The sequence below is a fragment of the Pongo abelii genome, chromosome 16, assembly GCF_028885655.2.
Source record: "Pongo abelii isolate AG06213 chromosome 16, NHGRI_mPonAbe1-v2.0_pri, whole genome shotgun sequence".
NCBI lineage: Eukaryota > Metazoa > Chordata > Mammalia > Primates > Hominidae > Pongo > Pongo abelii.
The window spans coordinates 45,954,425-45,969,769 of record NC_072001.2 but is presented as its reverse complement, the minus strand read 5'-3'; the positions used below and the strand labels follow the sequence as shown (position 1 = coordinate 45,969,769).

Here is a 15,345-nt window from a genome sequence, read left to right as displayed (position 1 = left end):
GATATTAAGTGTTTATCAGATATGTGATTTACAAATATTTTCTCCCATTCTGTGGGTTGCCTTTTTACCCCGTTGATAGTCTCCTTTGAGACACAGGAGTTTTTGTTGTAGTAGAATTTATCTATTTTTTTCTTCTGTTGCCTGTGCTTTTGGTGTCATATCCAAAAAACTCATTGTCAAATCTAATTTTTTTTTGTTTTTTTGTTTTTTAATTATACTTTAAGTTCTAGGGTACAGGTGCACGACATGCAGGTTTGTTACATATGTATACATGTGCCATGTTGGTATGCTGCACCCATTAACTCATCATTTAATGTATGGGGGGTCTCTATACATTGGGGGTCCCTCCCCCAACCCTACGACAGGCCCTAGTGTGTGATGTTCCCCTTCTTGTGTCCAGGTGTTCTCATTATTCAATTCCCACCTATGAGTGAGAACATGCGGTGTTTGGTTTTTTGTCCCTGCAATAGTTTGCTGAGAATGATGGTTTCCAGCTTCATTCATGTCCCTACAAAGGACATGAACTCATCCTTTTTTTATGGCTGCATAGTATTCCGTGGTGTATGTGTGCCACATTTTCTTAATCCAGTCTATCATTGGTAGACATTTGGGTTGGTTCCAAGCCTTTGCTATTGTGAATAGTGCTGCAATAAACATACGTGTGAATGTGTCTTTATAGCAGCATGATTTATAATCCTTTGGGTGTATACCCAGTAATGGGATTGCTGGGTCAAATGGCATTTCTAGTTCTAGATCCTTGAGGAATCACCACACTGTCTTCCACAATGGTTGAACCAGTTTACAGTCCCACCAACAGTGTAAAAGTGTTCCTATTTCTCCACATCCTCTCCAGCACCTGTTGTTTCCTGACCTTTTAATGATTGCCATTCTAACTGGTGTGAGATGGTATCTCATTGTGGTTTTGATTTGCATTTCTCTGATGGCCAGTGATGATGAGCATTTTTTCATGTGTCTGTTGGCTGCATAAATGTCTTCTTTTGAGAAGTGTCTGTTCATATCCTTCGCCTGCTTTTCGATGAGGTTGTTTGTTTTTTTTCTTATAAATTTGTTTGAGTCCTTTGTAGATTCTGGATATTAGCCCTTTGTCAGATGAGTAGATTGCAAAAATTTTCTCCCATTCTGTAGGTTGCCTGTTCACTCTGATGGTAGTTTCTTTTGCTGTGCAGAAGCTCTTTAATTGGATCCCATTTGTCAATTTTGGCTTTTGTTGCCATTGCTTTTGGTGTTTTAGACATGAAGTCCTTGCCCATGCCTATGTCCTGAATGGTATTGCCTAGGTTTTCTTCTAGGGTTTTTATGGTTTTAGGTCTAACATTTAAGTCTTTAATCCATCTTGAATTAATTTTTGTATAAGGTGTAAGGAAGGGATCCAGTTTCAACTTTCTATGTATGGCTAGCCAGTTTTCCCAGCACCATTTATTAAATGGGGAATCCTTTCCCCATTTCTTGTTTTTGTCAGGTTTGTCAAAGATCAGATGGTTGTAGATGTGTGGTATTATTTCTGAGGGCTCTGTTCTGTCCCATTGGTCTATATCTCTGTTTTGGTACCAGTACCATGCTGTTTTGGTTACTGTAGCCTTGTAGTATAGTTTGAAGTCAGGTAGCGTGATGCCTCCAGCTTTGTTCTTTTGGCTTAGGATTGTCTTGGCAATGCGGGCTCTTTTTTGGTTCCATATGAACTTTAAAGTAATTTTTTCCAATTCTGTGAAGAAAGTCTTTGGTAGCTTGATGGGGATGGCATTAAATCTATAAATTACCTTGGGCAGCATAGCATGGTCATTTTCACAATCAACGTATGCAAATCAATAAATGTAATCCAGCATATAAACAGAACCAAAGACAAAAACCACATCATTATCTCAATAGATGCAGAAAAGGCCTTTGACAAAATTCAACAGTCCTTCATGCTAAAAACCCTCAATAAATTAGGTATTGATGGGACATAGCTCAAATAATAAGAGCTATTTATGACAAACCCACAGCCGATATCATACTGAATGGGCAAAAACTGGAAGCATTACCTTTGAAAACTGGCACAAGACAAGGATGCCTTCTCTCACCACTCCTATTCAACACAGTGTTGGAAGTTCTGGCCAGGGCAATCAGGCAGGAGAAGGAAATAAAGGGTATTCAATTAGGAAAAGAGGAAGTCAGAGTGTCCCTGTTTGCAGATGACATGATTGTATATTTATAAAACCCCATCGTCTTAGCCCAAAATCTCCTTAAGCTGATGGGCAACTTCAGCAAAGTCTCAGGTTACAAAATCAATGTGCAAAAATCACAAGCATTCTTATACACCAATAACAGACAAACAGAGAGCCAAATCATGAGTGAACTCCCATTCACAATTGCTTCAAAGAGAATGAAATAACTAGGAATCCAACTTATAAGGGATGTGAAGGACCTCTTCAAGGAGAAATACAAACCACTGCTCAACGAAATAAAAGAAGACACAAACAAATGGAAGAACATTCCACGCTCATGGATAGGAAGAGTCAAATCTAAAGTTATGAAGCTTTTCCCTACGTTTTCTTGTATGAGTTTTATTTTTTAGTTTTAGCACCTATATTTAAACCTGTGTTTAAAGTCTTTGATCCATTTTGAGTTAATGTTTATATATGGCATAATTGACGTCATGTGATTTTATATTGCTTCTATTTTAATTAAAAATGCCTTTTTAATAAAAATAAAAATTTTTGTTAAAAGTACCTTTTTAATAAAAATAAAAATTTTTGTTAAAAGTACCTTTTTAATAAAAGTAAAAATTTTTATTAAAAATCCTTAGATTAATTTTCATTTCTTTTGATACATGGCTAAAGGCAGAATAAAGGTATCTTGAGAGACAGTTTGTTATTTTTAAATTAGGTAATGAGCACAGCTTGCACAGTGTAGGATTTTAAATATGTTAGTAATATTGCGTTTCAAAATTAGAAATCAACAGTCTGCATTCTAGAGTGTCACTTCTAAACTCAGTAAATATACATTTAACTCACACAAGTTTCTTTTTTTTTTTTTTTTTTTCCAAGACGGAGTCTCACTCTGTCACCCAGGCTGAAGTGCAGTGGCATGATCTCGGCTCACTGCAACTTCCGCCTCCCAGGTTCAAGCGATTCTTCTGCCTCAGCCTCCCAAGTAGCTAGGATTACAGGCCCGGCTAATTTTTGTATTTTTGTAGAGACGGGCTTTCATCATGTGGGCCAGGCTGGTCTTGAACTCCTGACCTCAGATGATCCACCCACCTCGGCCTCCCAAAGTGCTGAGATTACAGGCGTGAGCCACCGCGCCCAGCCAAATCAAATCGCACGCACAAGTTTCTAAACTTGATGAGTTAACTAGTTAACAAATTGGGTTTGTTTTCTCATTTTCTCTCTCGTTTTTTTAACTTTAGGTCTTCATGTACGTTTAAGCAGGCTGGGTGCTGTTTCACGACTGCATGAATTTGTGTCTTTTGTAAGTGATTCTACTAAGTTTTGATTTGCTTATATTCTGTTTCTGAATACCTCTTGGTTGATGGACGAGAAGGAAATAATATTTAGAAACCCACCTGAGGAATTCCCATTTAGTAATTTTACATCTTCGTATAGTACATTGTAATCTGAGTCACAGGGACTTAGACATCATCTAGTTCAAGCTCTTCCATTTTACACATGAGAAAACTGAAGAATATGTAGTGGCATAACTTGGAGACACATCTAAGCTCTGTGAGAAATGATAAAATTGACCTTACTCTATTTCAGGAGGACTTTCAAGTAGAGGTACTAGTGGAATATCCTTTACGTTGTCTGGTGTTGGTCGCCCAGGTTGTTGCTGAGATGTGGCGAAGAAATGGACTGTCTCTTATTAGCCAGGTACAGCAAAGCCTATTATTCATATTTATGAATGTGTTCATTTTCTAATTTTTTTCTCTTATATAATTTTACCCTATGTTCCTAGATTTTACTGAGTGTATGTTACTATTCTCTTGTATAAACTCCTAGAAATGAAAGTTCTAGGAACTATATAGACATTTCTCCTATCCTGTTCACTGTGTATTCCATCTGAATTATAAACTAGGATGCTTGTGTGATAAATTAGGTGAAAGCCGGTAGTACCACCAGAGGCCTCCCCATTAACATAGTTCTTTTCTGAGAATTACCTTACTTAAAGGCCTTTAGTCTTCCCACCATCTGTCTTAATTGAAGACCACCTTGTAATTTTTTCTATTTTGGAGTAAATTTGGTGCTTTTCTTTTCTTTTTTTTTTTCCTTTTTCTTTTTCTTTTTTTTGAGACAGAGTCTCACTCTATTGCCCAGGCTATGGAGTGTAGTGGTGTAATCTCAGCTCACTGCAACCTCTGCCGGTGGGGTTCAAGTGATTTTCGTGCCTCAGCCTCCCAAGTAGCTGGGACTACACGCATGCACCACTATGCCTGGCTAATTTTTGTGTTTTTAGTAGAGATGGGGCTTTACCATGTTGGCCAGGCTGGTCTTGAACACCTGACCTGAGGTGATCTGCTCACCTCAACCTCCCAAAGTGCTGGGATTACAGGCATGAGCCACTGAGCCTGGCCTTGCATTTCTTAAAAGGTGGAGAAATAGGTCTTGTAAAGTTAGCACTTGGAAGAAAAATGGTATTATGCGTTTACCTCTGTAACAAACCTACATGTCTTGCACATGTATCCTGGAACTTAAAATGAAATTAAAAAAAAAAAATGGTATTATGATTGAGTGTAGAAATGGGTTTACTTTTATTGAAGTAGGTATTTTAAACTTAGGGAAAATAAATTATCTTGTTATACATGACAGTAATAACTAATATAGAACATTTTTAACCCTGAAGTGATTTCATGCCATATTTCTTCACTTCATCCTCGCTAGTCCCTTTAAATGATTCATAGATTTACAACTTATTTTTTTGCCACTAAGGGTTTTTAGGGGTTTCTAGCTTAGAGAAAGTTTTAAGGATAGGTTTTCTTGAGAACTTTGCTTGAAATAAAATAATTCTTTTAGGATTTATTCTACCTATTACTTTATAGGTGTTTTATTACCAAGATGTTAAGTGCAGAGAAGAAATGTATGATAAAGATATCATCATGCTTCAGGTACCTATTTAAATTGTTTCTGATATTTGTGTCTTCATCTTCCTTCTTGAATTCTTTCTAAGAAGAGAAGATTATAATTTTTAACTTAAAATACTCTCACCATTAAACTGAATATGACACATAGAAATAGAAGGGACTACTACATTATCTTCTGCAAACTTACTTTATAATTTTTGACAGTCCTACATGAGACAAAATGTTTCTCCATATAATACACAAGAAATATGATGCTGGATTTCTTTCACAGATTGGTGCATCTTTAATGGATCCCAATAAGTTCTTGTTACTGGTACTTCAGAGGTATGAACTTGCCGAGGCTTTTAACAAGACCATATCTACAAAAGACCAGGTATACAACCTGTAAATTATGTGAATTAATTTTAAAGGAAATGTTGTTACTATTTCAGTCATATTTTATTTCAGTCATATTTAGCCATATTTTAAAAGTTATTTCTTAACCATACCTCCTGAAATGACATGTATACATATGGCACACATATATACACATATATAATCTTTTTAATCTAGAAAAATTAGAATATGTAGATTAACAAAAAAATCACATGAAAAACACTGCTTCCTAGAAATGATCACTTTTAAAGTTTTAGTGTCTTGCTTGTTTTTAAAACAAAAATTGTATCATTGTGTATGTGCTGTTTTGTAATCTGCTTCCTATGCTTAATAACATATTGTGAAAGGTTTTTTTTTCTTGTCATGAAATAAGTATACAATTATATCATCATTTTTAATAACTATATAGGATTGCACTATATGATGCATTATACTTTAAAGTCTATTACTGAAGAGGTCTTTCTAGTTGGTTGGTCTTATAAACATTTGTAGCTCAGTATTTAAATACTTCTCTATTTTGTTAAGACACATTTTTAGAAGTGGATTTGTTGGATAAAACAACATGTTTTTCTTTCTTTTTTTTTTTTTTGAGATGGCATTTTGCTCTTGTTGCCCAGGTTAGAGTGCAATGGCACGATCTCGGCTCACCACAACCTCTGCCCGCCCCGGGTTCAAGCGATTCTCTTGCCTCAGCCTCCTGAATAGCTGGGATTACAGGCATGCACCACTACACCCGGCTAATTTTGTATTTTTAGTAGAGGCAGGGTTTCTCCATGTTGGCCAGGCTGGTCTCGAACTTCTGACCTGGGGTGATCCGCCCGCCTGGGCCTCCCAAAGTGCTGGTGAGCCACCGTGCCTGGCCAACAACATGTTTTTCTTAAGGCTCTTAATACGTATTGTCAAATTGCTCTCAGAAGAAAGTCCTGTTTAAGCTTTCTCTTGCAGTATGTACATCTATAATGACATTGGTCTTTTTTATCTTTGTTGTCTCAGAGGTAATATACAAATTTTATTTTATTTATTTATTTATTGTTTTTGAGACAGGGTCTCACTCTGTCGCCCAGGCTGGAGTGCTGTGGCGCGATCTTGGCTCAAAGCAAACTTCTTCTCCCATTCTAGTGATTCTCTTGCCTCAGCTTCCTGAGTAGCTGGGCCTGCAGGGATGAGCCACCATGCCCAGCTTATTTATTTATTTATTTATTTATTTATTTATTTATTTATTTATTTTGAGATGGAGTCTTGCTCTGTCACCCAGGCTGGAGTACAGTGGCACAATCGGCTCACTGCAGCCTCTGCCTCCTGGGTTCAAGCCATTCTCCTGCCTCAGCCTCCCCAAGTAGCTGGGATAATAGGCGTGCACCACCATGCCCAGCTAATGTTTGTATTTTAATAGAGACGGGGTTTCACCATGTTGGCCCGGCTGGTCTCGAACTCCTGACCTCGTGATCCGCCCGCCTCAGCCTTCCAAAGTGCTGGGATTACAGGCGTGAGCCACTACACCTGGCCAATTTTTTGTATTTTTAGTAGAGTTGAGGTTTCACCATGTTGGCCAGGCTGGTCTCAAACTCCTGAGCTCAAGTGATCTGCCTGCCCTGGCCTCTCAAATTGCTGGGATTATAGGCGTGAGCCACCGTTCCCGGCCACATCTTTATTGTTTGAATATTTGAAGTACCAGCCTATAAAGTAGCCCTTAACTACTTTGAATTCATGAAATCCCATTATTTTATTCGTTCAAATTAGAAGTTACTCCTGCTAGTAAAATTTCTTTGGAAAAATAATAAATAAATATATAAATTTTTTTTTTCCTTTTTGAGACGAAGTCTTGCTCTGTCGCCCAGGCTGGAGTGCAGTGGTTCGATCTTGGCTCACTGCAACCTCTGCCTCCTGGGTTCAAGGGATTCTCCTGCCTCAGCCTCCTAAGGATTACAGGTGCTGTAATTACAGCCTCCTGAGGATTAAAGGCGTGCTGGGATTACAGGCGCACACCACCACGTCCGGCTAATTTTTGTATTTTTAGTAGAGACGAGGTTTCATGATGTTGGTCAGGCTGGTCTCAAACTCCTGACCTTGTGATCCACATGCCTTGGCCTCCCAAAGTGCTGGGATTACAGGGGCACACCACCACGCCCGGCTAAGTTGTATTTTTAGTAGAGACGAGATTTCACCATGTTGGTCAGGCTGGTCTCGAACTTCTGACCTCATGATCCGCGTGCCTCGGCCTCCCAAAGTGCTGGGATTACAGGTGTGAGCCACCACACCTGGCCTCATATAAAATTTCTAAATCAAATTTAAGAATTAAAGAACTCTGGGATAGCCAGGAGCAGTGGCGCATGCCACTGCGCCTGGCCAAAAAATGTTTTTAAATGAAAAAAATAGAAGTTACTTGCAAAGGGCTAACATGAATAGGATATAAAATGCAGAGCTAATTTTTAGTTGTTTTATACTTAGTGAAAATCAGTATCTGATTTAATAGTTTAAATGAGGGGCGTGTTAGAGAAGGATACTCTTACCATGTAACTGTTGGGAATCTATTTGAAGGCACTTTCTTACTAACCCAGGTAAGAAGGCAGCAAATAATAGAGGAAGAGTTGAAGATTAGCATTAGTGTGCTGATTTATGACTTTGTGGGGGATAATGATAATGAAAATGATGACAGTATTTAGCAGTTATATGCCAGGTATTGTTGAATTTGATGTCAAAAAAGGGAACTATTGTAACTATTTGTGCTGTGCACACATACAAAAAAAATACTAGACTGGATGAAAAATACTAGACTGGATGGACCATGAGTCTCATCCAGAAATGCATGTTTTATGGAGGTTTTTGGTTCTTCCATAACTAATTTACTCTTTTTTGATTCTATAGGATTTGATTAAACAATATAATACACTAATAGAAGAAATGCTGCAGGTCCTCATCTATATTGTGGGTAAGATTAAAACACAATGTTTTGAAATAGAACATCGGTTACTTTTTAGAGAAACCATTTATATGAATTATAATTGATCATTTTACTCCTTATTCATATACTGCATTTAGAAAATCACCTTCACAAAAGTACAGATTTTACATTTTTATTTTTCAGTACCTGATTTGTAAATGTTTTGACTTATTTGGAGGTCATTTAGTGCTAAAAATTTTATATATATTATAGGCCTAAGTGAAATATATTTTCATTGGGTCATTCTGTTTAATTATTTTGTGCAAATATTGGTCATACTTAGCTTTGTTAAGGTTACTTAGAGAAAAGAAATAGAATGTTCTTTGCCAGAAATAATGTTTATCAAGTTATGACATTGACCCATAGAAATGTGTCTTATAATTCAGTTGAGATTAATATAAATATTCAGTGCAGAAACACTATATTCTAACCTATTGAATACAAATATATGCTATGTCATAGTCTGTGTTGATTTTACCAGCTGGTACATTCATTGCCATCATCTTGTTCTGTTTTGTTTTTTTGAGACGGAGTCTCGCTCTGTCGCCCAGGCTGGAGTTCAGTGGTGCGATCTCAGCTCACTGCAACCTCTGCCTCCTGGATTCAAGCGATTCTTCTGCCTCAGCCTCCTGAGTAGCTGGGACCACAGGCATGCGCCACCACGCCTGGCCAATTTTTGTATATATATATATATGTATTTTTTAATAGAGACGGGGTTTCACCATATTGGCCAGGCTGGTCTTGAACTCCTGACCTCATGATCTGCCTGCCTTGGCCTCCCAAAGTGCTGGGATTACAGGCGTGAGCCACTGTGCCCAGCTGTCATCTTGTTTTTGACTTCTCATTCTGGCTTTTGTTACTTACTTTGCTGCACCAAACGCTGTTTGGTTTGAATAGTTCTTCAGTTGGGGATTCTAGCTATTACCTAAGTCTGTAAACCTGGATTCATTTTTACTTATTGTTTGTCAGAGAGCTAGTTGCTAGACCGGCTACATGTCTCAGCAGAAGGGGTAGTAAGCCTTTATTGCTGAGTGAGACTTAAACCTTCCTGTCCAGAATATGCCAGTTAGAAACAGATGGGAAAAAATGGGCAAATTAAGAATGTGTAAAAGATTTTAAAATTGATTATATACTTTTTCAAATTATGAAAACTCAAGGGAAATTTTTGCATTTGTCCTTAGAGTACTATGTAAAGAATTTCTAATATTGTAGTATAATTTTGCTGTTTTATTTTTACTGTTTTACTATTCCTACTGTTATTTTACTATTATTGTATTTGCCCAAATTTATTTATTTTTTTTCTTGTGATTTGATTTTTAGTTAATACTTGCTCTGCTCCTGAGTTTAAGTTCATTACTTTCAGGAGTCAACATTTTTGTTTAAAAAATTATATTTCTGATCTATAGTGGAAAATCATTAAGAAATAGAAAAATATTTGGATTTCATATCAGGAACTCTAGTCTTGGCCTTGCTACCAGTTTTCAAGAGCATGCAGTTGCATTCTTTGGGCCTCAGATTCCTGATCTGTAAAATGTGGCGGTAACCTACATGATCTCTAAGGTTTCTTCTAGCACTGAAATTCTAGGGGATACTGTTTTTGGTGAAAAGTTATGAAAATTACAAAATGCTTTACAAATGTAAAGAGGAATGAATGTGTTGGAAACGAATTCACTTAACAAAAAGTCGTTCTTTGGCAAATTTGTAGAATTAATCAAATCTCTTAGGCAAGGGGTTTCTTTGTAACCCTCTTATAGATATCATACGACTTCGTACAGATACTGTAGTGTTGAAAATCAGTGGTGACATAAGGCCACATATTGTAAGCCTTCTTAAGGCAATCGGAATTAGATGCTGTTCACACCAGTGAAGTTCTCATACTTACTTTAGCTATTTTCTGTCTTCATTTGGCAGTTTATTTTGATGAAAAATGGAAATCTGACCTTGTGGGCATTTTCACAGCACCAGTCATTTTTAATACATATTACTGTTTTTTCATTTAACACATAAAGACGTTTTAAAGTATTTTGTTTTTCAGTTTTCACTTTGTTCTTTGTTAAATAACAAGTAGAGACAAAATTGAGAAAGATCTTGAAAGAAAAGCTGTTCAGTGATGGCCACTGCTCATTCAGATGCCATCAGCCATGTGTTCTGGGTTAGAAACACATGCTAATTTATTTGAGGGGCCTTGTTTATAATGTGTGAGTATGTGTATGTGTATGTATACGAATGTGTATGTATATGTATATGTATGTGTGTTTGTGTATATGTGTGTAAGTAAGCTAAGACAAGGCCTGGATTCTCCTTCAGGTCACAGTTTTCTGCCTCTGTCTTTCAACATAGATTCTTATTCAGATTTGGGAACACATTCAAATAACTTTTGCCCCTCTCTCAGATTTAATTTAATGCAGTGTTCTGGGTGTAAGTGCTTCTGATGGGGAGAGATTTAAACAAAAAATAATTATTCTACTTTTTTTGTTTTAAATTATTTGAACTAGGTGAGCGTTATGTACCTGGAGTGGGAAATGTGACCAAAGAAGAGGTCACAATGAGAGAAATTATCCACTTGCTTTGCATTGAACCCATGCCACACAGTGCCATTGCCAAAAATTTACCTGAGAATGTAAGTCTGATTTTGGTTTTATCTCTATTTACCTCAAGATGGGGTAGATGTTTCTTTTTCTTTAATTGGAAACTACTTCAAAATTTTAGGCAAAAAGTCCTATATCATTACCTTGTAGATGTAAACCGATCACCTTCATCCTTTAGTGGTATAAATTTTAATTCTGGGAGAAACTCCTTTACTTTTTGTTTACTTTAAAATAAAGATTACTGCAGAGGAAAAAAGGAACTTCTTGAAATGCTGAAACTGGGTGGTGTGTTAATCTGGGTCTTCTGAGAAGCAGATCTTGTGACAAAGCATTAAGATTTTTATTAAAGGCAACGGTGAGGGATCTGGGAACGACAAGGGGAGCCATCAGATTCTGATGCAAATCTGATTCCCAGTGAAATAAAGAGGGAAGGAAAGTTACATAGAAGCATCCCAGACTGCTGGGCTTCAATGGCCTTTCCATCTGTCCCTCCCCATGTCTCCCAGAATGAGCCTGCATTAGTATCTCTGTCTTGCTCATTGTCTGGGAATGACTGGTGAGAAGCTTGGCCTTAGTTTCACCAGAGCACAACAGTTGAGGCACGTGGTCATTTACTCCCTGTAATTAGATGTCTGCAAGGTGCAGTCTCATGACCACCACAGGTGGCGTTTGTATTTTTGTATATACAGATACTGTGGTAATAGTCCTACAGATTATGAGTCTCATATTTTTTCCCTCTGAGATTTGAATATGAATTAGAAAAATGATTCTTAAAAAAAATTATACTTATCTGTGCTGTCAAGGCTTTCCAAAGAGGTAGAATAGGGATATGTGTGTGTGTGTGTGTATGTGTGTATATATATACACATATATATTTTTTTTTCCTTGAGATGAAGTCTCGCTCTGTCACCCAGGCTGGAGTGTAATGGCACAATCTTGGCTCACTGCAACCTCCGTCTCCCGGGTTCAAGTGATCCTCTTTCCTCAGCCTCCCGAGTAGCTGGGATTACAGGTGCACGCCACCACACCCGGCTAATTTTTATTATTTTTGGTAGAGATGGGATTTCACCATATTGGCCAGGCTGGTCTGGAACTCCTGACCTCAAGTGATCCACCCACCTTGGCCTCCCAAAGTGCTGGAATTACAGGTGTGATGTACGGGGAATATATATATATATATATATATATATATATATATATATATATATTTTTTTTTTTTTTTTTAGACGGAGTCTTGGTCTGTTGCCCAGGCTGGAGTACAGTGGTGCCATCTTGGCTAACCGTAACCTCCACATCCTGTGTTCAAGTGATTCTCCTGCCTCAGCCTCCCGAGTAGCTAGGACTACAGGCACGCACCACCATGCCTGGCTAATTTTTATATTTTTAGTAGAGACAGGGTTTCACTATGTTGGCCAGGCTGGTCTCGAACTCCTGACCTCATGATCTACCTGCCTCGACCTCCCAAAGTGCTGGGATTACAGGTGTGAGCCACTGTGCCTGGCCAAGTATATGTATTTTTAAGGGAGGTTACATTTCTTATCTTTACAAGACTACAGGAATCTGTGAGCTTACTGTAGTAGTTTGACTAGGTCCTTATCTTAATTTTAAATGACTTTGTAAAAAAAAATAGTGTTCCCTGTTTAAGGAAAAGATCAGGTCAGTCAGAAAAAAACTTGCAGAAGGTAGAATATATTAGGACATCTAGACGTGTATTGCTATAGATTACTAGTTGGAGCTCATTAATTTTGTTACCTTGGTTTTAGGGATTAGTACAGCATGGGCATGTACATAAATGATGGGGGTGATGAACATACTACATAAAGAAGAGCTTCTTTTCTTTGAAGTATTGGTAATACTATGTGTGTATGCCATAGATGTATGTGTGTACTTATACACACATATGAAGGCAAACTTAGATAACCTTTCTTAAACAGTTTATACATACATCTTACCTCTTACGAAGTTGGTCTCCCAAAACATAGATAATTGGTTTTAGACCTGATTTTTTAATAGTGGAAATTGATCTTTTTAAAATTATCTACAAAGTACTTCAGAGATGCAGTTGAAAATGTATTTCACTTCACAGAGAAGTGGAAGTCATTATATGAAGGTAAAAATGACAAAAATATTGTTTCAACAGGAAAATAACGAAACTGGCTTAGAGAATGTCATAAACAAAGTGGCCACATTTAAGTAAGTGCTTAATATTTATGCTTATTCTAAAAGGTAGTTTGATCTTTGTTCTTGTACTGTGGATACTTTGTAGAAGCTCTGAAGTTCTTGCCTGAACTCCCAAGAATAAGAGTGGAATACATATTAGAAAGGGTGAGAATGAGGGGCTCACAGTAGACACTTAGCACCTGTTGGTTGAAAAAATGAGTGTTTTTGGCAAGTGAATGAGAAATACTCATTTATGATATTAGATGATTTATTCAGATAGTAAATGAACTTTTCTGATACTCTCTTTCCCATTAATCTGAACCCATGATTTCATTTATTTTATAAATTTTTATTTTATATGCTAATTTTGGATTTTTCTCTGGTAGAATTAAAACAGTATTTTATAATATTTTCATTTCAGTATATAAAATGGAAATACAAATTTAATTGTATTAATCTTTGAAATTTGAAAAATCGATACTGATAGTGAATTTCTACTTGTTACAGTACTGTGTTTACAGATACATTACTAGTTTCAAATAACTTTTAAAATAGGGTATAGCTTTTCTTATGATCTAGTAATGTTCATTGAAATATTTGACTTAGAGATTGGATAGAAACCAAAAGCTATTTAATGTTTAGAATAAATGTGGAGTACTCCTTTTGACCTCAATGATTTTCCTTATAGTACTATATAAAGGATTCAGTACTATATTTTCATTTGCAAATTACTAAGGTTATGATGTCTCCCTACTGTTTTAGATATGACCTTAGACAATGAAGTGTCTAAGGTCAATGAAGTGTTCTTTAGTTGAACAGACAACCTTTAGGCATCAGAGACTCTTAAATCTCTAAGAAGCTTTAGAGATAGGGCATGGTATCAGTTCTAGATAGTATAAAACAAACTTCTCCAGATTTGTTTGAATTTCATTATTATAAAACACAGCTTAGCTGTTATCAGGCTTTGTGTTCACAATGTAGGTTTTTAGTTTTATTATTGCAATGGAATTTTTCATAAGCTAAATGAGACATAATTTTTTTCTGTATATTTGACTTCTAGATTAATTTTTAGGTTTTTATTTTGTCTATATTTTATACTTCAAGAACACTGCAGTTCATCTTGTATTTTCCATCTATTTAGGAAACCAGGTGTATCAGGCCATGGAGTTTATGAACTAAAAGATGAATCACTGAAAGACTTCAATATGTACTTTTATCATTACTCCAAAACCCAGCATAGCAAGGTAGAAAAAAGTATCCTTTTCAGTAAATAAACCTAAATGCTTTATGCTTTCTAACTCCACAGAAAATTTTCTGCTTTTTCTATAGTTTCATGCTGGTTCTTATTAATAGAGGTCGTTATGTCACCCAAGAATTAAAATTGAATCAATAATGTTATCTAGTATACAGGCAATATTCAGATTTTCCTGATTATACTACATATGTCTTTAATAGCTGTCTTAGGAAGAGTATTCAATCAAGCATCATGGACTTCATCATCACACACTCATTTGATTGTCATGTTTCTTTAGTTTTTTGTTTTGTTTGTTTTTGTTTTTTTTGTTTTGTTTTGTTTTGTTTTGTTTGTGAAATGGAGCCTCACTCTGTTGTCCAGGCTGGAACGTAGTTGCACGATATCAGCTCACTGCAACCTCCACCTCCCAGGTTCAAGTGATTCTCCTGCCCCAGCATCCTGAGTAGCTGGGACTATAGGCACATGCCACCATACCTGGCTAATTTTTGTATTTTTAGTAAAGACGGGGTTTCACCATGTTGTCCAGGCTGGTCTCAAATTCCTGACCTCAAATGATTCCACCCACCTTGGCCTCCCAAGGTCCTGGGATTACAGGCGTGAGCCACCTTGCCCGGCCAATAGTCTCCTTTAATTTAGAAGATAATTCTTTTGCATTTTTTTCTTTCATAACATCGGCATTTCTGTAGAGTACCAAATAGATTCAATTTGAACAGTTTTTGGCAAGAATACTATGTAAGTGATATATTGCATCCCATTATTAGGCACATACGCCTTTTTGTCCCATGAAGGATCATGTTAAGTTTGATCACTTAGTTAAGGTGATGTATGGCTTTGTCCTTATCAAGTAAATACTTTACAGCCCATAGCATAGTACCCTGTACATAATAGATACTGGGTAAATATTTTCACTAGAAAATAATGGGGACTAAGTTTTTGACCAGGGATATTC

General features: G+C 36.7%; 1 protein-coding gene across 1 annotated transcript in view; it reads left to right on the top strand.

Moving 5' to 3' along the window:
* The window catches only part of UBR1 (ubiquitin protein ligase E3 component n-recognin 1), a 155,920-nt gene that overhangs the window by 63,465 nt on the left and 77,110 nt on the right, over window positions 1–15,345 (top strand). Inside the window, exons 17-24 of the mRNA XM_024232699.3 lie at window positions 3,410–3,471; window positions 3,759–3,869; window positions 5,036–5,101; window positions 5,349–5,450; window positions 8,318–8,381; window positions 10,889–11,013; window positions 13,122–13,174; window positions 14,283–14,385. Coding sequence (XP_024088467.2) covers window positions 3,410–3,471; window positions 3,759–3,869; window positions 5,036–5,101; window positions 5,349–5,450; window positions 8,318–8,381; window positions 10,889–11,013; window positions 13,122–13,174; window positions 14,283–14,385 — 686 coding nt within the window. The remainder of the gene's footprint in view (window positions 1–3,409; window positions 3,472–3,758; window positions 3,870–5,035; window positions 5,102–5,348; window positions 5,451–8,317; window positions 8,382–10,888; window positions 11,014–13,121; window positions 13,175–14,282; window positions 14,386–15,345) is intronic.